Source organism: Pteronotus mesoamericanus, unplaced genomic scaffold, assembly GCF_021234165.1.
Source record: "Pteronotus mesoamericanus isolate MK-2021 breed Mesoamerican mustached bat unplaced genomic scaffold, CSHL_Meso_final contig_177, whole genome shotgun sequence".
NCBI lineage: Eukaryota > Metazoa > Chordata > Mammalia > Chiroptera > Mormoopidae > Pteronotus > Pteronotus mesoamericanus.
In genome coordinates this window covers 3,109,341-3,135,523 of record NW_026555073.1, presented here as the reverse complement: position 1 = coordinate 3,135,523, position 26,183 = coordinate 3,109,341, and the positions used below count along the sequence as shown (strand labels likewise).

Sequence of the window (26,183 nt, the reverse complement as noted above, 5' to 3'; positions counted from 1 at the left end):
ATGAACATAAAGTGATTTAAAAAAAATCAATCAGGCCCTGGCTGGTGTGGTTCAGTGGACTGAGCACTGGCGTGTGAACCAAAGGGTCGCCGGTTCGATTCCCAGCCAGGGCACGTGCCTGGGTGGCGGGCCAGGTCCCCAGTAGGGAGTGCATGAGAGGCGACCACACATGGATGTTTCTCTCCCTCTCTGTCTCCCTCCCTTCCCCTCTCTGAAAAAATAAATAAATAAACTCTTTTTAAAAAATCAATGTAATTAAAACTGTTCTAGAAACACAATGGAAAGAAACAGAAGGAATTCTGTAGATGGGACTCATGGAAAACTCTAAAGAGCTGTGGACCCTAGGTGGGTGTTTCAGGATCTACAACAACCCAGCTGAAGATTATCAAAGAAGTAACATGTAGAAGGAAAAAAGAAAAGTAGAAGGGAGTATTCCTGGGGTAAAGGGCAAAGGAAGAGGGAACCAAAAGGTGACGTTCAAAAAGAGTGCTTGGACACTCTTATTCAACATAGTACTGGAAGTCCTAGCCATAGCAATCAGACAAGAAGAAGAAATAGAAGGCATCCAAATTAGAAAGGAAGAAGTAAAACTGTCATTATTGGCAGAGGATGTGACAGTGTACAGAGAAAACCCTAAAGATTCCACCAAAAACAACTAGATCTAAAAAAAAGGATTCGGCAAACTAGCAGGTAATAAAATCAATACCCACAAGTCAATGGAATTATACACCAATAAAATGTATAAAAATTCTGAGCTATCAGAAAAAGAAACTAAGAAAACAATCTCATTTAGTACTGGAACAAAAAAAAAAAAAAAGATACCTCAGAATAAATTTAATCAAGGAAGTAAAACACTTGGACTCAGAAAACTATAGGACACTGAAGAAAGAAACAGAGGAAGGTAAAAATAAGTGGAAGCATATACCATGTTCATGGATTGGAAGCATTAACATCATTAAAATGTCCATACTACCCAAAACAATCTATATAGATTCAACACAATTCCTATTAAAATACCAATGTTGTATTTCACAGATCTAGAAAAAATATTCCAAAATTGTATATGGAACCAAAAATAACCCCAAATAGCCTCAGCAATCTTGAGAAAGAAGGACAAAGTAGGAGGGATCACAATACCTGATATCAAACTATACTACAAGGCCACTGTAATCAAAACAGTCTGGTATTGGCATAAGAACAGACACAAAGATCAATGGAACAGAACAGAGAGCCCAGAAATAATCCCATGCCTCTATGGTCAGTTAATATTTGACAAAGGGGCAGGAACATAAATGGAGTAAAAATAGCCTCTTCAATAAATGGTGTTGGGAGAGCTGGACAAGTACATGCAATAAAATGAAACTAGACCACCGACTTACACCATGCACAAAAATAAACACAAGATGAATAAAAGACTTAAATGTAAGTCCTAAAACCATAAAAGTCCTAGAAGAGAACATAGGTAGGAAAATCTCAAGACATCTCGAGTACAGTATTTTTGCTGATATAGTTCCTAGGGCGAGGGAAACAAGGGAAAAATAACCATATGGGACTGTATCACATTAAAAACCTTCTGCACAGCAAAGGAAAGAGTCAACAAAATGAAAAGGGAACCCACTGTATGGGAGAATATATTTGCCAGTGATACATCTGCTAAGGTTTAATTTCCAAAATATATAAAAAACTTGCACAACTGAACACCAGGAAGATGAACAACCCAATTAAGAAATGGGCTAAGGACCTGAATAGGTATGTCTCCAAAAAAGACATACAGATAGTCAATAGACATATGAAAAAACACTCAACGTCACTAATCATCAGATAATGAAAATTAAAACCACAATGCGATACCACCTCACACCTGTCAGAATGGCCATTGTCAATAAATCAACAAACAACAAGCGCTGGCGAGGCTGTGGAGAAAAGGGAACCCTCATACACTGCTGGTGGGAATGCAGACTGGTGCAGCAGCTGTGGATAACAATATGGAGTGTCCTTTAAAATTTAAAAATGAGACTCTCGATCAACCTCATGATTCCACTTCTGGGAATATATCCAAAGGATCCCAACACACACACACACACACACACACACACACACACACACACAGTCTGTCCAGAAGGTATCCAGCCATGAAAAATAAAGGCATTTACTGAAGAAGATACAAGAAACATTGTCCATAGGACAATGACACCTCAGTCCCCTTCCAAGTAGGTACCTCGGGACCTCACACAGTTCTCCTAGTTGCCATCCGCTGCCCTGTCACGTTTTCCTGAATCTCATCAATGGTCTGAAATCTCTTCCCTTTCAAAAGCGATTTTCATTTTGGGGAAAGCGAGATGTCGCAGGGCGCCAAATCTGGGCTGTAGGGGGCTGAGTTACCTGGGTGATTTGCTGTTTTGCCAAAAATCACTGCCCAAGACATAACGCATGAGCAGGCATGTTGTCGTGACAAAGCCACGAATCACCAGTGGCCCATAGCTGTGGCCTTCTGAATCATCCAGTTTCCACAGAGGAATGTTTAAGCTTAACACAAAATTGGATGTGGATTCATTGCTCTATTCACTCATTTTGAATGTGACGGCCACACAGTGCACATGCTCACTTGACAGCGTCTACCACACCTACTGACCAGTACAGTGAAGTTGTCACTGTTTACACACGCGCATTCCAGTCCACGCTCCTTGGCTGCCAGGGTACATCGATGTCATGTGAACCGTTCTCATTATAATAACAATGGCTGGACTTTTTCTGGACAGACCTCGTATATGCACCCCTATGTTTATAGCAGTGCTATTTACAATTGCCAAGGTTTGGAAACAGCCCGAGTGTCCAACAGATGAGTGGATACAAAAGCTGAGGTGCACTCACACAATGGAATACTATGTGGCTGTGAAAAAGAGGAAAGTCTCACCCTCTGTGGCAGCGTGGGCGGACCTGCAGACTATTACGCTAAGTGAAATCAGCCAGTCCGTGAAGGTTAACCACCACATAATCTCACTCATATATGGAATCTAAAGAACCTAATAAACTGAAGAGCAACATAGAAACAGACGAATGGATATGTGTAATCGGCTGCCGGCTGTCGGCTGCCAGAAAGGAGGGCGGAGCCAGGAAGAAAGACGGCAAAGGGATTAACCCATGAGCACGTATGCACAAGCCATGGACAAGGACAACACAGTGGGGACCAACTGAGGGGAGGACGGGGGGGGGGCTGGGTGGAGGTGGGAAAGAGAGAAAAAGTCAGAACAACTGGAATAGCAAAAACAATAAAAAGAAATTTTTTTTTTTTTTTTTTTAAAGAGTGGTTGGAGCTCAACTGTGGAGCAACACGGTGTCTTGAAAAGATTTTAGCCTGATGATCAGCAGTGTCAAATCGGTGTCTCAGGAAAACAATTCTCTTCACAGAATGAAGGATGAACTTGTATGAAATTTGAGCTTTAAATGTCAGAATTTCTTGAAATTCTTGTTTAAAAATAAAGTTAACACACATAAACTTTGTGGTCTTATCGATAATTAAGGAAAATAAGTAAAATAACTGCTTTTTTTTTTAATTGGTGTATATAAGCCAGTTTAATAGCATTTAAACTGATTTCAAATTAGTTTTTAATAACCTAATAGCATTTGACTGACTTCAAAATAAAACCATTTCTTAACTCTTGGCACCATAAAAAGTGAACTACTTCCAAATCATTACTCAAATCCACACACCGTTCTTGTGAAAGCATTTGTAGGAAACATACATAGGCTTGCAATGAATTACACAATCTCTCCCACTAGGAAAAGCCATACATGAGTTAGAAGCAGATAACCTAGATCAGGGTCAAAACACACAGTATTACATTGGAAACGCACTGTAAAATATGAGAGTAATGTGGGGCCAATAATACATCTCGTAGGAGTGCAGGGAGGAATAGGTACAAAATGATATAGAACATCTTACACAGCGCCTCCGTGGCATGTCGCTGACATTCAATAAATATTGGTGCTATTCCATTCTCTTCCTACGCCAATAAGATTAGTTATTTGAAGGGGGGAAAAAAAACTATCACTTGTTTAATATTTATTAAAGTTATCTTTGAAGATCTAACAACTTAAGACTTTTTTTTAAGTAAGTCCAATAACCTTTCTTTATATGTATACTACAGGTCTTTCCTATTTACCCTATAGAAGTTCATATTTCATTTAACATCGTTTACACATTTTACATTAAATATGATTATTAAATGTGTTAGTGAAGCTGTTATCGAATAAGTCTACCAAGGAATTATAAGAAAAATGTAGAATTCTGATGCAAGACCAACAATTTTTACTGGTAAGTCATTTTTATCAAACACAGGTAAATAGTAAGTATTAAATTATCACTTCGTAACAGTTTGTACTGGGGGAAATTGAGGTGTTACTGCCTTCCCTTCTCAGATAAGGTTCTGTTATAAACTTGGCAGCTAGAAAAAATGTATTAGAAGCTTACAGAATGTTCTATGATCGTATAACTAACAAGCATGTATAGTCTCAACTTTCTGCCATTTTCCAAAGCTGTCTAAATAAAACAGAGATGTAAAATCAGGACCAAAATGGAATGAAATTAATAGTTTCAAGAAACGATTTGAAACATTTTAAAGGAATGAAAATTCATTCAATTTTTTCAAAACCCCTTTTTAATCCAAATTCTTGATGTTAAACCTCATCATTTACAACTATCACAGGTCAGTTGTCTATAATCTAGTCTTAAAACTGCATTAGTATCAGGAATTGATTTCTTCTAACACTATCCTTACATAAGATAAACATAAAATAAAGTACTTACACCACTCCCAGCATATCAAACAATAAATAATAGATTCCCCTGACAGGACTTTGATGATCTGGCAAAGCCTGAGCGCTTTCAGCCCAAATCATATGAAACCATAAATCACTCTTGATTTTATAGAACATTTCAAAATGGATTCCTGCTTTCTACCTTGAAAAGTCATTTCGTGTGTTATTTATAACTAGCGAAGACCAGAATGGAAAGAAAATTACAGAGAACTAGAAAATTTACTGGGACTTTTTTTTTTTTTTAATAAAGAACAACTTCTTTCTTTAGGGAAAAAAAATAGAATTACTAGCGAGGAAAAACATGTGAGTAGGACAAGCTGTTAGAGAGCCACACCCTGGAAGTACTTAAACCACTCTGTGAACTGGACCTTCCGCACCATTCTTAACAAACCGTGAACAGCACTGGGTATAGACCTGACTAGAATGAATGATGTAAAGGTAAAACTACAAACTTAGCTCACGTCACAGCCACTCAACTAAATAAATAAATAAATAGCATCGGGAAATTAGGCAGAAACTGACTTTCAACCCAGATTCACATAGTTTTGTTTATTCCTATCAAATTCTAAACAAAAGGTTTAGATCTTCTATTTACTTTTTAGGGATCGCCTTAAAAAGAAAAAAAAAGCTGCCAGTGAAACAGCCTAGGGATACAAATATTGTTTTTATATTGACAGTTGTTTTAATTCACTGTGACCGACAAAAACACCAAACATATTAGTAAATGTAGTAATTAAATATCTATGGATTTCTTCCTCATAGAAAATATTGTTATTAATACCTATGCAATTTTTAGAACTTTAGAAAATATACTACCATTAAAATATTTACTAGCAAACTTCACGTTAATTTTTTAAAATTTATATAGCGTGGGCTTTTAGGAGTGTCTAATATCAAGGCCATTAATATTCAGGGTACTGAACTAAGTGCAGAACACTGGATTCTTGTTTTTAGGTTTACACTAAATAGCTGGAAAGTCACTTAATTCTTCGAAACTCTGCTTCCTTACAGGTATCCTTACAGATAAAATGAAGGGCTTGAAATTAGTGACCCATAAGGTCTGTTACAAGTTCTCAAAGGCAGCATGTTAACATCAGATCAAAACTTGGTCTCTGTTCCCGGGCAAACGATTTGAACTTAAAAAACAGGGGGACGGGTCCAAGACGGCAGTGCAGGAAGATCCTGAGCTCAACCCCTACCCACAGACACACCAAACCTACACAGAGAGCAATTCGCCCTCAACAAGAATGGCGGGCTGATCAAACAGCTTGTGCACAGTAAGTGATACAGGGACCGCACAGATAAGGGTAGGAGAGACGGAGACAAGGCGATGCAGTGACCTGCAGCAGGCAGGGGTATCCCTGAGGGGTCCATGCACAAAGACCCCCACTCTGGGACGCAGCAAGAAAAAAAACCCCCAGCAGTATAAAGGCCACTGAGACTACCCAGAAAAGAAATCCATGTACTAGCCCTACATGGTCTGCCGAACATCTGGAATCAGAGGTACATGGGGCTGCTGTGCTTTTTTTTTTTTTTTTTTTTTTTTTTTTGCATTGTTCCTCCACCTTAAGAGTGCAGGCAGAGCACGCACGCATGGCGCAGGCACTTCAGGAGGCCTGCAAAGGCCGTCCCAGCGCGCTGAAGAACACTTGGGAGACCACATCTGCACCATTGCCAGCTGGCCCGCCCACTCAGTCCAGGAGACACCTGTACCTGGGGCCCTGGCCTGGGCCTGTCGCAGCCTCAGCCAAAACAGCCCCAGCATGGCACTGTGGGACCCCCGCTCAGACGTAAGCCGTGGAGGCAAGAAAAAGAAATAGAAGGCCTCGAAATGACAAAGGAATAAGTAAAGCTGTCACTATCCACAGATGACATTACTAGATGCGGAAGACCCCAAGGACTCCACCAAAAAACTTTTAGAATCAATGAATTCAGTAAAGTCACAAGACACAAAATTAAAATACAGAAATCGGTGTGTTTCTATACATTAATAACAAGCTACTAGAAAGGGAAATTAAGAAAACAACCCCATTTGCAATTGCATCCAAAAGAATATAATACCTAGGAATACATTTAATGAAGGAGGTGAAAGACCTGTACTCTGAAAGCTATAAGATACTGATGAAAGGAACTGAAGAAGTCACAAATAAATGGAAAGATATACCTACTGGGCTTATAGACTGGAAGAATTAGTATTATTTAATGTCTGTAATACACAAAGCAATCTATAGAGCCAATGCAATTCCCATAAAAATGCCAATGGCATTTTTCACAGACCTGAAACAAAGGATTCTACAATGTGTATGGAGCCACAGAAGACCTCAACCGAAGAAATCCAGAAGAGGAACAAAGCTGGAATTTTTCCAACTCCTTGATTTAAAACCATGCTACAAAGCTATAGTACTCAAAACAGTACAGTCCTGGTACAAAAGCAGACACATATATCCATGAAATGAAATAGAGGGCACAGAAATAAACCCACACACGGAAAACATGTTTCACTAAAAATAAGCGATGCAAAGGGAACTTGGTTGAGCCCATTCTTTGTACAGAAAGAAAAAAAAAGGAAGAATAAGGAATGAACTAAACCAGGAAGGCATGCTTGCATATCAGATGAAAACCACAATCTAACTATGATAATTTAAGTTAAAAGAAATTAAGAAGCCCTGGCAGGGTAGCTCAGTTGGTTAGAGCATCCTCCCAATACGCCAAAGTTGAAGGTTTGATCCTGGGTCAGGGCACATACAAGAATCAACCAATGAATGAATAAGTGGAACAACAAATCAATGTGTCTCTTCCTCTCTTTCTCTCTCTCTAAAACCAATTAAAAAACATTTTTAAAAGTTAAAATGACAGAAGCTTTGAAAGAGCAACATAAATCAGAATTAGAACACATCAACAGTGTGATTAGATAATAGGAACATTTGAAAGAAGGATGAGATGACTCAAGAAGAAATTAAAGGGAAAAAATCATTTCAGAAGAGTAAACTACACTAGAAGGAACGGTAGACCAAAGAAACACAATGGATAAATGCCTTACGAAAAGCTTAAGATGTGAAAGAGGGCATGAAGTTATGTTTTCAAATGACAGCCCTTCCCTTTCAGATATTTATTCAAGTATTTACAGATTGAATGATACATCTGGGATTTTACCTAAATCAAGAAAACTATATCAACCCAAATTGTCGTAATGAAAGTTTCATTAGGTAATGTAAATATTTGCCAAAGACCTATGCCATGCCAGGAACTACCATATTTTGCCATGTGTAATGTGCTCCCGTGTACAATGCGCACCCACGTCTTTGTGCGCGTTATACGCAGGATTATTATGCTGATTTGTAATCATTATACCCATGTATAATGCGCATCCTTATTTTTCCCTCAAAAATTTGGGCAGAAAAGTGTGCATTACACACAGAAAAATACGGTAGGTTGGAATAAAACAGACTTACAGAACAACCTGAAGCAATGGAATTGGACATAAGCTTGTACATATCAGCTGTGAAGTGTATTTTGAGGTGGAAGGTTGCGGAAAGTTAAATACGGTGTGTTTACTAAATGAGATAAAAATATACTGCAATAATAGAAAAGTGAAGCGTATCACTGAAAAAGCTGCGCAACAGTTATGTACAGACTGATCATACTTTGTCATGAATGTATATGATTATAGCATCATGTATTTCCCGAGGGGGCGCTTGAGAATCTGAAAAACAAAGCATAAGTAGAATTATTTTGGTCAACAGGCATAACCTCCTAAAGTTGAAGTGTGTGCGCATGTGTGTATGGGAATTACAGCAATATGCATCTGTACAGATGAACCGTACCAGCGTAAGCCTGATCAATGAAAGCAACAGAAATAATACAGAGTTCCAAAAGTTAGACAAGTGTTAAAAACAGATAAAGTTAACAATATACTGATTACAGATACATAAACATGTGATAAAAACACTTGAAAAAAATCAAGGGAACCATTAATACAATTTACCATAATGGTTACATCTGTGGGAAAAGAAAGGGACATGGTTAACAGCGGCCACACAAGGAGATTCTAAGATAATGTTGTTTTTCTTTAGCTGGATCTTGCATATGTGCCATTTGCTTTATTATTGTTCATTGAAATAAATAAAACACATACCCTTGTATATATACACACATATTTCATTTGTATTTATGATAGTTTATAATACAAAAGAAAGCTGTGGACCAGATCCTGGACCACATTATAAGACTGCTGACTCCACCGGTCACGCAGCCTCCTTTGAGATGTTAGGGCTCCTTAATACACAACACATTATTTTCAAATTTAATATAGTTTTGTAAAATATATAAATATAAACTGGGAACTGATGGTGATTCTTAGTCTATTTTACTTCTAAAACCATTCATAAGCAAAGCAAGCACAGCCTAATCTTCCAGTTAAAAGGCTCTGCGCTAAAAGTGAATAGCGCATAATTCCACCGGGAGTTAAACGGGTCAATTACGTGAAATTGTCATTGTTTCTGAGGATGTGATGGTGAGCAGCCATATTTGATTTTAATTGCTAGAGCCTGGCTTTATCCAAAACATCGTGAGAGCACTGGAGAAAATGAGAATATGACATAAGGCATGGGAACAATGCTGCAGGGGGCCGGAGCGGGGTCCCCACTAACAGACACAGCTCTCTCTGAGGAAATGGCACAAACAGAATTTACAGGGAAGGGCAAGCCTCTCCCAGAGAGTCTTCTCCAGAGTCAGGGAACTCCCTTTACTTTTCTAGGTACTGAGAGCACAAAGTACATACTCTTCCATCAATAAACACCTAAAGAACTGCACAGCATTTTTTCCTAACAGCAAAATCTGTAGGCTTTCTTCAGCTCCTTCAGCATTCTTACATTTGCAAAGGACAGTTTTATATTATGTCCCCAAATAAGATCAATTTGTTCAGAACCTTTAGGCAAAACAAATGACACATAATGCAAGCTGGTGAACAAAACAGGATAAAAGAAAAAAAAACAAAACAGAAAGCCTGTAAACGACCAAAAAAAAAAAAAAAAGACAGAAATAGTGGTAATAGACACACAAAGATCTTTCCCTGCCCTGACAGGTGTAGCTGAGTTGGTTGGGCCTCGTCCCGCAAAGTGAAAGATTGTGGGTTCGATTCCCAGTCAGGGCACATGCCTGGGTTGTGGGTTCAGTCCCCAGTTGGGCACGTGTGCAGGAGACAACCAATAGATGTATCTCCCGCACATGGATGTTTCTCTCCCTCTCGCTCCCCCGAAATTCCCCCTGGTCTTTCCCACCAAAAAGCCAAAGGACGGAGGAAGAAGATGATGACTCAAGACACCTGAGTCTTCCCAGGGCTCTCCATGGGAAGCATGAGTTCTTTCTGGGAAGCACCTCTGTCTGGTATTATGGGGCCATAAAAATCAAGTACATTTTCTGAGCACCCACTAAGCCTATACGAGCAGGAGCCTTGCCCTGTTCTGCTCTGTTTCTTCTTCCCATAATTGCTCCTTCTTAGAAACCGTACTATATTTAACTAGGGAGATAAAAGTCCTGGACTCAGAAAACTATAGGACACTGAAGAAAGAAACTGAGGAAGATGCAAATAAATGGAAACATATACCATGTTCATGGATAGGAAGAATTAACATCATTAAAATGCCCATACCACCCAAAGCAATCTACAGATTCAACACAATTCCTATTAAGATACCAATGGCATTTCTCACATATCTAGAGCAAATATTCCAAAAATTTATATGGAACCACAAAACACCCTGAAGAGCCACAGCAATCTTGACAAAGAACAAAGTTGGAGGGATCATAATACCTGATATCAAACTATACTACAAGGCTGCTGTTATCAAAACAGCCTGGTACTGGCATAAGAATAAACATACAGATCAATAGAAAGCCCAGATATAAACCCATGCCTTTATGGTCAACTAATATTTGACAAAGGAGACAAGAGGATACAGTGGAGTAAAGACAGTTTTTTCAATAAATGGTGTGGGGAAAACTGAACTAGTACATGCAAAAATATGAAACTAGACCAACATTTTACACCATACACCAGAGTAAACTTGAAATGGATAAAAGCCTTAAATATAAGTCATGATACCATAAAAATCTTAGAGGAAAACACAGGCAATAAAATTTCAGATATCTCGCATAGCTATATATTTGTCAATATATCTCCTAGGGCAAGGGAAACAAAGGAACAAAATAAACAAATGGGACTACATCAAATTAAGAATCTTCTGCACAGGTAAAGAAACCATTATCAAAATGAAAAGGAAACCAACTGTATGGGAGAACATGTTTGCCAATGATACAGCAGACAACGGTTTAATCTACAAAACATATAAAGAACTTAAATGACTCAACACGAGAAAAGATAAATAATCCAATTAAAAGTGGTCAAAGGACCTGAATAAACAGTTCTCGAAGGACATACAGAGGGCCCATAGACATGAAAAAATGTTCAGCATCACTAATCATCAGAGAAATGCAAATTAAAACCACAATGAGATACCACATCATTCATTATGATGAATGGCCATCATAAACAAATCCACAAACAAGTGCTGGCGAGGCTGTGTAGAAAAGGGAAGCCTAGTGCACTGTGGGTGGGAACGCAGACTGGCGCAGCCACTGTGGGAAACAGTACAGAATTGCCTCAAAAAATTAAAGATAGAGCTGCCTTTTGAGCCAGTGATTCCATTGCTGGGATTATACCCTAAGAACCCTGAAATGCCAGTTCAAAAGAACCTACGCACCGCAATGTTCATAGCAGCACAATTTACAATAGCCAGGTGCTGGAAGCAACCTAAGTGCCCATCAGTAAACGAGTGATCAAAAAACTGTGGTCCATTTACACAATGGAATAGTATGCAGCAGAAAGAAAGGAGGAACTCTAACTTTTTGCAACAGCATGGATGGAGCTGTAGAGTATTATACTCAGTGAAATAAGCCAGGGGGTGAAAGACAAATACAATATGATCTCACCTATAAGTAGAACGTAATCAACAAAAGAAACTAACAATCAAAATAGAACCAGAGACATGGACACATGGGATAGACTGGCAGCTGACCGAGGGGAGAGGGGAGGTGAGGACTGACAGAAAGAAGGGGAAGGGACCAGCCAGAGAACATACATGAAGGACCCATGGGAGTAGGGGGCGGGCTGGGCAGAGCGGGACAAGCGGGACAACTATAATAGCAAAAACAATGAAATACAAAAGAAACCTTACTAAGGCAGTAAGAACATCTGCAAGTCAGGGAGGAGGTCTATGCAAAGCTTAAAAGCTGCCCAGAGCTACGCCTGGGAGTCTGTTTCCCACCCTTTGAATGAGTCTGTGCTGCTATTCTGGCAGCATGGCGTAGTGTGGGTAGTTTTGAGAAAGTTCTTTCTGAACTTTTTTCTGTATCAGTAAAATCTTGTAAGGTTGTTGTGAAGGTTAGAAACGATAAATATTGCAGGGCAGCAGGTAGCGCCGTATTAATTGATAGCAGCAGCGTCTAAGAGAAACCAGACTGGGAGTCAGGAGTTCTAAATCCACTACTGTCGTCTTCTGTGACTTTGGGCATGTGGGGCAGTGGCTGTAGACAGACGGGCCGATCTCTAAGGGCTCCTTTCAGCTTTGAAAACTGTGCTGTTAAAAATGAAAGTAATAAATGCTTGTTTTAAAAAAATCAAACCCAGCAGAAGTATATGACGTCAAAAGTGAAAGACCCCTATTTTTCCCTATTCAATACATTCCCGAGGTAACACTTGTTACCGCTTCGTGTCCTTTCATTGCTTTCTGTATATTTTAAATACACGCAGGTGTATGTAAATATATGTATATACAGGGTGGGGCAAAAGTAGGCTTACAGTTGCTGGTATGGAAAATAACACAATGATTAATAAATCATAATACAAAATTAAACTCTCTCACATACAACTGTAACCCTACTTTTGCCCCACCCTGTATGTATAGATAGGTGTATTTTACACAATGATGTATTACACACATATGAACCGTTTCATAAAACTATACTCATCCTTACTACGTGTCATATATTCTGATGTATTCTATTCTACACCTTTTTTAATGTTGGAATTTGATCTCATGACCGCAAAATAGGTGGCACCTTGCAATTTATAAACAAAAAACAAATGAACCAAAGAACTCCGCTCTAGACCATGGGCCCATGGATGCTTAGAAAGACAAGCGGAGGAAGCATGGACACCCTGTGACGGTAGAATCACATACAGGCTCCCTGGAAGAGGAATAAATGACATGGATATCACTAATCACTAATAGGTCCTCGGTGCACATAGCTCCTCTGTCACCTCCTGCAGTATTCCTGTCCCCCAGTGTTTAAAGGACTGTTGCTACTCCACCGCCGATATAAAGGCATCACAGTCATGAGCTGCCGGCCAAAGCTAATTCCCTTACTGTTTTTGATTCTCGACCAACAGTAGGCGATGGAGCAAAGCTGCCTACATAATAAAAGTAGCTTATCATTTTCAAAAAAATTTTTTTGAGGAGCCACCTGGAGAGAGTATTTTGTAAAAGATATTCGACACTGACTTGACTTATTATAAGGACTATACAGAGTCAGGCCCTTTCCAAGGAGCCAGAGCCACGATTACGCGCACACAATGATAAATTTTAGAGCTGGTAGATGCACACCATAGAAGTTGCCTAATTCAAATCTCTCCCTTTTCAGAGGAACAAATTGACGTCCTGGGAGATTATGCAATTTGCCAAAAGCCACTCCTGAAGGTCAAGTGAGTCCCATTACGCCACGCTGGCACATCGAGTATTATACTGTGCCCAGAACTTTCTAGCAAGGTATGTCTTTCCCCCAAAATCTTTAGCAATAAAATTCTTCAAAAGGATGTACATGTCTATCGTCTGCCCAAAAAATTTAAGTGAGCCTACTCCACGGCCCATGTTAGGGGAAGAAGTCCACAATATTATGTGCGTGGTGTACTTTAGAAAGGAAAGGGATGCAAGTAGAATCTCTGTGTCGTCTTCAGAGAGCAAGAAGGAAGCAATGCAAAGCCCTCATTGGCTTCTGAGTGGCTCTGAGGATGTAACTGTCTGTCAGGAACTGCAAACAGTTCCTTAGAACAGGCAATACAGTAAACTGCACAAGGGCAGGAACTTAGTTTTCAGCAAATGTGGGCTGAAAACACTGAAAATTCAATGTCTGTCACTACACTACACAGTCCCAGGCTGCTGTGCGGTTTGATGCAGGTTTGCATTTTAGGTGGTAGACTCTCCCCTTTCCCATAAGGATATGAACTGTCACTTACGTTGAATGACACCCCCCAAACACAGCTTTTGTAAAAGCTGATGAGAGCCTTGAATGGTGTGGCTCAGTGGACTGAGCACTGGCCTGCGAACGGAAGGGTCGCTGGCTGGATTCCCAGGCAGGGCACAGGCCTGGGTTGCGGGTCAGGCCCCCAGGAGGGGGCATGCGAGAGGCAACCGCACATGGATGTTTTTTCTCTCCTGCTCTTTCTCCCTTCCTCTCTCTAAAAATATTTTTTTTAAAGCCACGTGGCTCTTGTAACTTTCACCTAACTGCCTACTTTTCTGCTCTTCGGGTGAGTTGTCGGCTCTGCTGCAGATGGCGGATTACACAGGTTGCCAGCTCACACCTCCAGTGAGGTGTTCCGTGCCTGGGACTATTTTTAACCTGAAACCAGACTCTTCTCTACAATCCACAAAATTATCATTCAAATGTCTCTTGAAATTACAAAACGTCTTGAAAATGACAACTGCCTACCCAAACTAAAGACCACTTTTTAGACACCTACCGCGTATCTATTTTCGTCCTCTCCCTTAAGCTGGTTCTTGTTCCTTATTAAGTTTTCTTCTATATTTCCCATGGTTCAAGTATTTTATCTCATTCCTCTGCCTCTGGGTATTCCAGAGATATTTCCTGTATTTTGTAATGAGAAGGAAATGGGCCCAACTCAGAAAATACATACAAAACTTTATTTTCCCATAATCTCTTCAAAACGTGGTCTTAAGAAAAACGTTTTATTATAAAAAAAAAATACAAAGTAATCAAGGTCAAGGTTATTTAAAACACTTTCCATAGATGGTTTGACTTGATAACTCAATTGCCTGTTGCTGACTTTAACTAGCACTAAATCTGCTAGAAGAAAAATTATACCTCCTAGCCTATTTCTTCATGTCTCTGATACACGCGCGATTAATTCTGCTTTTGTCAGTAAAACTGAAGCTATGAAACAATGCTTTTCCTATGATTTCCTGAAGCTGGGACATTTACCAAAGCAGAAAACATATTATTGGCTACTTTCGGCAAACTATTTCAGCAGAGAGATATTGCAAACACATTAAAAGTGATTCCAACCAAGTATTGATTGGAATTATTGGAACCATGCATTTGGGAAATAACTTTGATCCAATTTTTCCACTTTGACCTACCTGAAAGCAAAGGCTCAATTCACAAATTTAAGTAATGCCCTTGATGAAATGTTTACCATTAAGTGATAATGAAAATCTTAATTTTTATGATTAACTTCAAATAACTCCTTCCAATACTTTAAGTAATAACATTACTCTCACCAAAGTAAGTCTGAGATGCATCTTCTGCCAGATATCACATGCCTCCTGATGTAATTCTCTGGATCACTGTCTCTTCCTAACTCGATCATAACATACTCCACCACAATACATGTAGTCCACATTATGAACTGAATCAGAAGGTAGATTGTTATAAGAAGTAACAGTATTGAATAAGAATTGGCAATCTTATCAATTAATTTTGAATCCAGATGATTAAAAAAATCACTTAATGATACATTAAAATTTTTACAACACCTAAGTTCCTAGGCAATAAAAAAGAAAGGCAATAGTATAGAACCTTAGTAGAACCACCATTCTAAAATGGATGTTCTCATTTTCAGGACAGACTGGAGAAAGTAAGTGAATAGTCTGTTGGCTTCTTCCCACATCTGTTCACAGCAATTATAGAAAGGTCATCTGCAGCCATGCGGTTTCCAGGATGGAAATCAACATTCCCTTACTGTGCTGAGAACAATTTTGCAGGTACTACTAGAATAAGAGAATTTTTGGTTAGGGAGCACCCAAAAGCCTACATAGTATTGAAAAGGCTTCCTGTGTTGAAAAACCAGGAAACTGAGGCTCAGAGAGATTAAGTGCCTAGCCCTAGTAATTCACAGAGCTAGTTAAGAGCCAAGCAAGGTCCAGAATCAAGTTTTGCCAATTATTTCTATTAATGTGAGTTAAGTCTGAAGGTAGGAACTATTGATTGTCCTTCTGGACTGGGATGGGCCTTTGGAAATTTTCCAGTTGTGTGATCTTAAGCAAACTGCGACCTTTCGAAACATTGTTTCCCTCTTCTGTCAAGTGTAGAGAACACCTTACTCTAGCAAAGCGATTGTGAGGATTCCACGCATCTTGTAAAGTGCTTAGCACATGGATTAGCAAATAATAAGCATCAGAAAACAGGTAGCTATTCTTTTCCTCCAGCCCTGGAAACATGGCTGCTCCTACTGTTTGGAAAGACAAGACACTGAATTCAAATAACACAAACGACAAGGCCTACCTTCTCTGGCCTACCACATTCCGCAGACAGGAGAAAATCCCACCCAACAATCTCTTTCACCCCATCTAAAAGCCACCGTTCACACCGTTAAGGAAAACAAAATACCAGCTGCGGCCAGATGTCTTCTGCCCTGTGTCGTACGTTGAATTTGTCAACTAGAAATTGCGAGGTGGGGGGAGGGTTGGCTCCACCCAAAACCTGGCAAATAAACGGTGGGAAAACAGGGGGCCGATAAGATCACACACCTGAACGGGAACTCACAGAAGCTTCTCCTCAGCTCATTTACTCTGGGTTGCTAAGTGGGTGGTAGAAAGCATAATGCTTTCTTTCTGCACGATAAAGCAGGAATAATGGCTTCCTCGAAAAATACAATCCCCCCAGACTTCTCAACACAATAGAAAAGAATCCGTTTCCTTGCCCTAGTAAATTAAAAACGCACACGGGTAACAACTGAGCATCTTTTTTTTTTTTCCCCCCGAAAAACTGAGGACTCGGCTGTATCCGAGCGGCCCTGCATCGTAGGATTATATAAATATACGAAAAATTCCTATGAAATGGCGAGACAAAATGATGGGAAATACCACCTTGAAATCAACAAGGAGGGAATCCTGTCACGCCAAAGGCATCTCCATTGATAAAATCCCGACCCTACATTCTCAGGACAGTGCAAACCCACCTCCCTCTACGGCAATTACAGGGATGGCCTGCGGCAACCAACCTCAGCCTTCGGCGTCGACCAGATCGACCCCTACTCAAATGGCGCTAAACACCGCGGGTCCAAGCCCCTCCCTGGAGCTGCCAAGTCCCGCGCTGCAGCCAGACTACACAACTTCCTTTCCGTCCTCCCTCCCCTGCTCAACCCCTGGCATTTCTCGCCAACCCTCGCCACTGACAGAGAACGTAGGAACCGACAGCCTTCCTACACTTTGTCCGGGAAGTACCAGAGCCACACATACCCGTCCCTATTACGATCACATCAAACTCCGACGGGAGATTGTCCGCCATCTTGACAGGAAACGTGTCATGTGACTATTACTTGTAGAAAGGAGAGCGAGTTAGGCAATGCCGTGGTAGAAACCGGAAGGGAAAACAGTGCATTCTGGGTATTGTAGTTCTTGGGTGGCGAATCCAAGTAGGCGGCTACAGCATTGTATTTGAAATGTTTGTGCGAATGATAAAAGCTTGATTCATTTTCCAGGCTGCGGGCAGTAGGGCGTTTAGCCTGCAGGTTTGGGGTAGAAAAGAGATGTCTGTGTTTACTACGATCGCTAGGATGAATGTGGGGAGATCCTTAACAACGATGAAGCAACAATTATTATTAGGAGGCGCTGAGGACAGATTGAAATAAAAAGGGGATTGCTCTGTGAACAAAGGAAATGTGTATTCCAGCTGAAAACCATGTCTCCAGTGTTTCTGACCACTGTTTTCAAACTATATGTTGTATCTTTTTCATCTCTATGTCTCCTCCATGAAAGCCCACGAAAAACCTCTCCCTCTAGTTTCGCCACAATGGAACTTTTCATTGTCTCTCTACTTCTAGTTAGTCTAAACTGCTATCCAGGAAATACATATTTGCAAAATCAGCCTTGCTAAACAGGAGGGAAAAATATATGAAAGCATAATAGTTGCTTGATAAGCGTTTATTGATTCACAATCTGGTATCCTACTCGTATACATATGTGAGCAGTCCATTCAAGATTCTCCCGATAAGCTACTGCACACATGATGAAGGTAAAATGGCCCTTTATTTTAAACTGATTAATGTTATTGTACTTGCTAACGAGTTTCAGATAGTCTACGGCAAGCAGCTAATAGAGCTCTCATAAAGATTTTCAAGGTCAGCCTCTTTCCACCCCTGACCCCCATCCTATTATATAAAATGTTTTGCTGTCTGACAATCCCAAAGCAAAAATGCCGGGGAGGGCGCAGGCAAGTGAAAAAAGCTACTTTTTGGATCCCAGAAATTCATTGCTAGTGGAACTGGAAATTAATGCAATTCCGTTGGAAGGTGATTTGGCAATATCTGTCAACGGTTTAAACGCATATACTTGGTGATTTAGCATCATCTTATTTGGAATGTATCCTAAAGATTGGTGAATGTTTAAATTCTTAACTGCAAGGATATAACACCATATGGATTATTTCACTATTGTTGTGGCCTTTGGGTTTTAAATTCGTTTGACCAAAAAAAACTTCTCATGGTAATAGTTATTTCAACTGTGTGATACTGCTCTGCAGTATCATACCATAGATAATCTGTTCTTAAATAAAATATAAATACTTTCCCTCCAGGATGGCTTTGGAATTAAACATATAAACACATGGAGGGAGAGCTCATATAAATTAAAGGCTCATGACAGTTAGTACGAGGAGGACAGAAATGTTTGTTCACTGAACTATGCCAAGCACCTAGAGAAATGCCTCTCCTTGAATAGGAACCTAATAAAATGTTTATTGAATGCTGAAGGGGACAGTGATCTCTGATACTCCAGTGTGTTCTGGAGGCAAGTAATTCTGCAGGATATTAACAGGAGTTTCATGATTAGTTAAATGGCTTCTTTACTGGAGGACTCTTCACATCTTTTACAAGAAATGTGCATGTGAACTATGAGGATTTTGTGGCTTTAAAACCACAACACACACTTTGGGAAACACTAGGCTGGTCTGGCACAGAATGATATTTTTGATGTTTTCATAGATGATATAACCCCAGAATCAGTAGGACACAGGAAGAATTTTCTAGAAGTGGTAATGGGCCAGGTGGACACAAGTATGATAGACTTCTCCCAGGTGTCAGTGTTATTAGTGTCGTTTACGACCCAGCAGTCACATAATTTTACACACACACACACACACACACACACACACACACACGGAATCCACTACCATGGAATCTCATTCTTACCATATTGTAAAAAAAAACAAACTAACAAGACACTAATCTTCTGGTATAAACTGAAATAAGAGTGTCAGATAAGCCATGGATACTCTGAGTTCCTTAAGATTAAGAGAGCTTCTTGGAAAATAGTTACATCTGTACCAACGTTTATCTCTTAACACCATGAAAAAGAAGCAACAACATTTCAGGAAGTAGATTAGTAACATTTTATTCCAAGATCCAGGCTTAGGAAGGAAAAGTTTTTTGAACGCAGGACTAGTATTAGAGCTTACTTGGAATTAAAATTTTTCTGTCTCTAAGCCTGTGATTATAGTGGCATTATAAATTTATGAGCGCAAATACTTTGGACAATAAAACATAGCTAAAAATGGAGAAAGTCCAGTCTGCTGAAGAATAACCCAACCCAAAACAACATGAAGTAGTACTTTTATGAGCATACACACATTCTGAGAAGTTTTGCAGTGACGTCAATTTAGACTTTTCCATTTGAAATATGTACAAATATTGTTCCATCATACCATTTTCTGTTGTATCAAATTCAGGTCCTTTGAATTTGTGTCCATTTCCATCTTTAAAAGATAATCAGTGTTGAGACAGCAATCATTTCCACTATAACAGAAATATGTTTTAAGTGTTACTTTTAGTAACAAAGTGGTTATTTGCACTACCTATTGAATTTGCTGGCTTCTTTGGTACAGAAATATTTAGAACACATTTGCATTTTTCTTAGTCCTCGCAAAACAAAATAAAACAATGCACTATGAATAACTTTGTGGGAATTTCATGAACCTTTACAGAAAGTCTTGCTGTTCTTGTCTCAGCTGTTTAATTGTAATGTCATAGTAACAGAAAGCAGCATACCCAATTCTGCATGGATGAATAAACACATTGAATAGGGAAGATTTCACAGAGTAAATCAAACACTGGATTAAACATTTTCTGCATAACAGACCACAAAATAGGCATTCATTTTACCAATGGATCCTTGGCATTAGAAGCAAATAGAAGTGCATACCAACGTAATTAAACTGAATATTCAGTGGCCTGATTGCAAAACTCCCCTATATTTTACCAAACTAACATGCAGTTAATTAGAGTTGCCTGAATATATTCAAGCACCTATACTGAAAAGATTAAGTATTAACGCTATTTGCATTTCATCATTTAATAAACGAACTTGTTTTCTTTTGTTTTATTATCCTCAAAGTTTGAACGTAGTAAATTTTCTGTATGGTTGCACAAAATAAAAAGTTCAGACAAACACAGAGAAATCTGCAATATGGAATGACTTCACATTTAATGGTATCTGATTTTTGATTTCTGATAACAAAAGAAGTTGTCAAGAGATGTGTATGCTAAGTGAAGTAAGTCAGAGAAAAACAAATACCAAATGATTTTACTTATACGTGGAATCCAGTGAACAAAATCAATGAACAAACAAAACAGAGACAAACCCATAGACACAGAGAACACTTTGACGGTTGCTGGAAGGGAGAGTTGGTGAGGGAAATGGGTGAAAAGCGAGGAGGGATTTTGAGGTGCAGACTGGAGGTTGCAGAACAGTCACGGGGATATAAAGTATATCGTAGGGAATATGGTCAACAAAGCTGAAATAACAATGTGCAGTGCCAGGTGGGTACGAGATTTATTGGGGTCACCACTTTCTAAGTTATAGAGATATCTAATCACTGTGTTGTACACCTAAAACTAACATAATATTGCATGTCAACTGTAATTGAAAAATTAAAAAATTATTTTAAAAAATAAACTAGGTATTTATTTTCAAAAGGTAAACTATTTCCCCCAAATTTGCTGACAAAAGTTCACGTCATAATTTATAACAGGGCTATTCATAGTAAAATGATTAAATGATTTTCCTTTCGACTAGTAGTCTCTCCTTTGATTTGTGTTTTATCAGTACAGTTTGTTTTTACTATAGTACATTTATATTTTATTTCAAGGCAAAAGCATATTTCATTAGTCCTTATCAGGAAGTGATTGAATAACCTGAGAGTCCCAGCTGTTTATAGTCTCTAATCCTCAAGGGGAATGGTTTGCTAAGTCTATGTGCAACTGAAATCATTAAAAGTAGAAATAATCATTTCATGTTTGGACTAACTGAATATAATGAGGTCCTTTGAGCTACATCTTATATTCTATATAGGTATACAATAAGGGTTTGGAGATAAACATATGAAATGCCTACTAAAAAGCAGGAATTGTCTCTGTATTTACGTAGCACCAATGTCTGCTGTTGCTCCCGTACCTTCTTGTGGAAGCTGCCCCCGCTACACTCCTGCCGAAAGGCAGCAGTCCCGTTGGAAATTCCACGTGACTTCAAATCTCCAACCACAGTGGACTGGAGGACAAAGATGAAAGCTGACCCAAGCCAATCCTAGCTGTACACCTAAGGCTAATATATTGTATGTCAACTATAATTAGAGATAATTTTTTTAAAAAGTGAGAAATCATGGCTTGCAAATATGTATACCTGGACCTGAGCCCTGTTTGAAAAAGATAACCTGGGCCAATCAGATTCCCTTTTCAGGAGATTCTATTAAAAATGACATATGTAGAAGATTTAGTGTAACAGAAGATGAAAGAAAGGATTGAAAATTGTCTTGAGGTAAACTAGGCTGGGGCAGCCTTTATGTGAGGCATTCATCTTGTGAATGACTATAACCAAAGTAAGTATGTGAAGAAGTCAACTGGTAGAGAGAAAGGAGAGTAGAGGAGACCTTTAAAGACAAGTACAGCCCTGGCTGGTGCGGCTCAGTGGATTGAGTGCCGGCCTGTGAACCAAACGGTCACCAGTTCTATTCCCAGTCAGGGCACAGGACTGGGTTGTGGGCCAGATTCCCCAGCAGGGGGCGCGCAAGAGGCAACCACACACGGATGTTCCTCTCTCCCTCCCTCCCCCTCTCTCTAAACATAAATAAAATCTTTGAAAAAAAGAAAGAAGTACAGATGTCATGAGAACAAAGGGAAGTACATGTGGCAAAGGTACAAAGGCAAAGACGTGTGGCCTCTGTCCCATGAAGATTGGCTGTGCTTTTTTTAATCCTCACATCCTGCAAACTCCTGTATCCTTACAATAATACCCCCTTTTCTTCAGGAAGCCTGGGTGAGTGTTGTGACCAAAAGAATTTTGATTAAAAATTTTTAAAATGTCCATGTGCCCAAGAACAAATTCGCACGCAGGCCCTACAAAATAAAAGACAATTACAGGTGTTTCTCTGCAAACTATTTCTATACCTAAAGATTACATCTGAAAGAGGTTTTATTGTTACTATTCTAATGCTAGAAATATTAATTGGAAACTAAACAGTGATCAAGAAATCTTAGGATGAGGACAGATCTTAAGATATGAATCTTTCTACCTTTTGCCTTTAGCCCAGTTCATAGCCAAAGTATTCCCAGCAGCTGGACAAAGCCATTCTATTTTGAATATCTATTTTGAATATCTCTGAAGAAGTGTGTTTTATTTATTTATTTATTTTGCCAATTCTTCACAGTTAGGAAATCCTACAATTCCAATGTTGGTTTCTATTATTTTTAATATTCAGTGTGAAATTCTAAGTGATATGTTAATAACATCCTAATATCACCTTGCAGAATTATTGAAAATAAAACAACTAATGCCAATTCAGCCTAGCATTCAGAACCTTCCATCTGTCTTTCGGTCAAGATGGCGGCATAGGTAAATGAGTACTCAGAACTTTCCATAACCAAATTAAAGTTGCAATTTCGCTACAGAACAAATGTCATCAGAACTGCCTGACAGATTGCTGAACAGAAGTCCTTTCATGATATAAAGAAGAAGCCACATAGAGACTGGTAGGAGGGGCAGAGAAGAAGAACGGGCTGGTCCCACATCCACATGAGATAGTACAGAGGGCTATCTCAGCTGTGGAACTGCCCCCTGAGGAGCAAGGGGTCCCAGCCCCACACCAGGCCCCCCAGCCCAGGGTTCCAGCACCAGGAAGAGAAGTCCCCATAACTTCTGGCTGTAAAAGCTGGCAGGGATTGTGGCTGAGGAAGACAGAGAGATCCCCAAGTAAAGGGCTGTCACAGAGACTCACTCAGACTCCTGAACCCTGAGCTCCAGCACCGGGGAAGCAGCTTGAAACGCACCAGGGACATACCGAGAGGACATGAATTGTTTGGCATCAGGGTTTTCTGGGAGCTGCTTTCTCACAGGGATGGCCAATGTTTTGGCGTCTCTAGGCCACACCGGAAGAAGGAGAGTTGTCTTGGGCCACGCATTAAACACACGAACACTAACGAAAACTGATGAGTCAAAAAAAGGTTTTAAGTAAATTTATGATTTTCTGTTGGGCCACATTCATAGCTATTTTGGGCCACGTGCAGCCCACACGCTGCAGGTTGGACACCCCGTGACAGAAGCGCTGGCAGAGGCCACCGGCCCTTTGTTGAGACCTTCCCCACAGAGCCGGCAGGCGGGCGCCATATCTGAGTCTCTGTCAACCTGGCTCCCGCTGTTTGCCCAGCTCTTGTGGTTCCCTGAGACCCTGCCACACTCAGCTTTCCGGGCCACTTAAGCCCTTTTCAGCGTCTTTTCCATACAAATAGCTGGCCTGCCTTGGCTCACGCTGCCAACATTCCTAAAATCTCTCAAATAAACAGCATCTGGTCTCTACGTACCCAGGACCTCTTGCTAAGTGGCCCCAGGGCCCTCACTAGAAGCAGGGAATCAAATAATTAAAAATGGCACTGTTTTATGACCCAGCAATTCTACTTCCGGGAATGTATTTGAAGAAACCCAAAACACTAATTTGAAGGAACCTATGCGTTCCTATGTTCATCGCAGCATTATTTACAATCACCCAAATTTGGAAGTGCCCATCAGCAGATGAGTGGATCAAAAAGCTGTGGCACATTCACACAATAGAATACTACACAGCAGTATAAAAGAAAGAAACCTTACCTTTTGTATGTAACCGCGTGGGTGGACCTGGAGAACGATATGCTTAAGTGAAATAAGCCAGTCAGAGAAAGACAAATACCGTATGATCTCACTCCTATGTGGCATCTAATGAACAAAATGAAATATCAAGCAAAACAGAGACAGATCCATAGACAGCGCAGGCGAACAGGCTTCAGAAAGGGGAAAGGTTGGGGGGCTGTGCAGGGTGGTGGCGGGATTGAGAAAAAAGAAATAAAAGGAGAAGAAAGTCATGGGCGGAGACAGCAGCGTGGAGATTGCCTGGGGGAGGGGGAGGGGCGGTGGGGCCGGGTCAAAGGGGAGCAGACAGCAATAGAAGGAGACTTAAAGCAGTGAACAGCCAATGCAATGTTCAGATGACATGTTGTGCAGTTGTGCACCTGAAATCTGTATCATTTTGTCTACCAGTGTCGCCCCCAATAAATTCACGAAAAAGTCGCTGGCTAGTGTGGCTCAGCTGGTTGGGGCTTCATCCCGCAAAACAAAAGGTCGCCGGATCCAGTGCTGGTCAGGGCACAGGCCTGGGTTGTGCGTTGGGTATGTGCTCGGGGCGTGCACAAAAGGCAACCAACTTAAGTTTCTCTCCCTCTCTTGCTCTCTCCTTTCTCCTCTCTCTAAAAGCAATGAAAATATGTCCTCGAGTGAGGATAAACAAATAAATAAATTCAATAAAAAGGGGAAAAATGACATTTCAGGCACATTTCCTATATTGAGCTCTGTCACACGTAACTACGTCTTTAAGGTTCACTTATTGGCTAAACAACCCATTGTCAGAGGGTCACTTTAACTTGGCCTTCCATAAAACTCGACTCCTTCACTGGCTTTCCCAACAATTTCAATCATATTAACATAGCATTATTCTTTTGTCTTTGTTGGCTTTTTTGTTTTGAGTTTTACTGAACGTGTGCGGAAACACAGGAAGAATCCCACTGCATATTGCAGAGAATTTCATGGGGAAAATCCTCAGTAAACGTATGTCTCCTTTTAAATTTCACTAGTTGTGCCATCAGTGTGTGTGTGGGCAGGGGACAGTCATTCTTTCGCCCAGCCCTTCCTTTTCCTCCTCACTGTCCAGCCTTGTCTCTTGTTTGATCCAAGATATTGCCCCCTGGGCCTTTAAATCTGGTTCCTTTCTTAAGCAGCGCTGTTGAAATTTGCCTCAAAAAGCCAGATATGAAGCTTCAGAACGTTTGCGTTACTGGCATTCAAATGAGCTCACGAGTTCCCTTTTCACCACCGGCAGATAACCTCAACCTGCCGAATCAAGATAACTCGGTCACCTCTCCTTTTATATGTGGTCAGTGCAGGATTTGAATTGATCGCTTCCTCCTCTTTTTGTCTTCAAAGCTGGTTTTGTCAGCATTGTCTTTTGAATTTTTTGAATTTTCCAATTAGAGTTGACATTCAGTACTATATTAGCTTCAGGTGTGCTGCACAGTGGCTAGACATTTACGTAACTTACGGAGTGATCCCCTCAATAAATTTAGTACCCACTTGACACTATGCATTGTTATGAAAATATTATTGACTCCATTCCCTCCCCTGTCTTTTACCTCTATGTGACTATTTTTTAAAGGGAAATAAGTCAGAGAGAGAAAGACAAATACCACATGACTCTGCTTACACGTGGCATGTAAAAAACAAAATAAACGAACAAACCAAACCAAAGCACACTCATAGATACAGAAAACAGACCGAAGTTTGTCAGGTGGGAGGCGGCTTGGGGGGCGGGAGCGGGTGAACCGGTGAAGGAATTAAATACAAACTGGAAGTTTCAAATTACCCATAAGTTTCAAACGACTTAAATCCAAAGTAGTCATGGGCATCAGCACCGTCTTGATCTCTTCTCTGGGGCCTGAGGCACATAGTTGCTTTCCTTGCCCATGTCAGAGTGTTGCCAATTAGTGATAATGGATACAA

The 26,183-nt window shown here is 40.1% G+C and overlaps 1 protein-coding gene across 1 annotated transcript in view; it reads right to left on the bottom strand.

Moving 5' to 3' along the window:
* Window positions 1-17,459, bottom strand: part of CHM (CHM Rab escort protein) — a 141,528-nt gene extending 124,069 nt beyond the window's left edge. Inside the window, exon 1 of the mRNA XM_054566644.1 lies at window positions 17,355-17,459. Within this exon, the coding sequence (XP_054422619.1) occupies window positions 17,355-17,403 (49 nt within the window). The 5' untranslated portion in view covers window positions 17,404-17,459. The remainder of the gene's footprint in view (window positions 1-17,354) is intronic.
* Window positions 17,460-26,183: the final 8,724 nt, after the last annotated feature.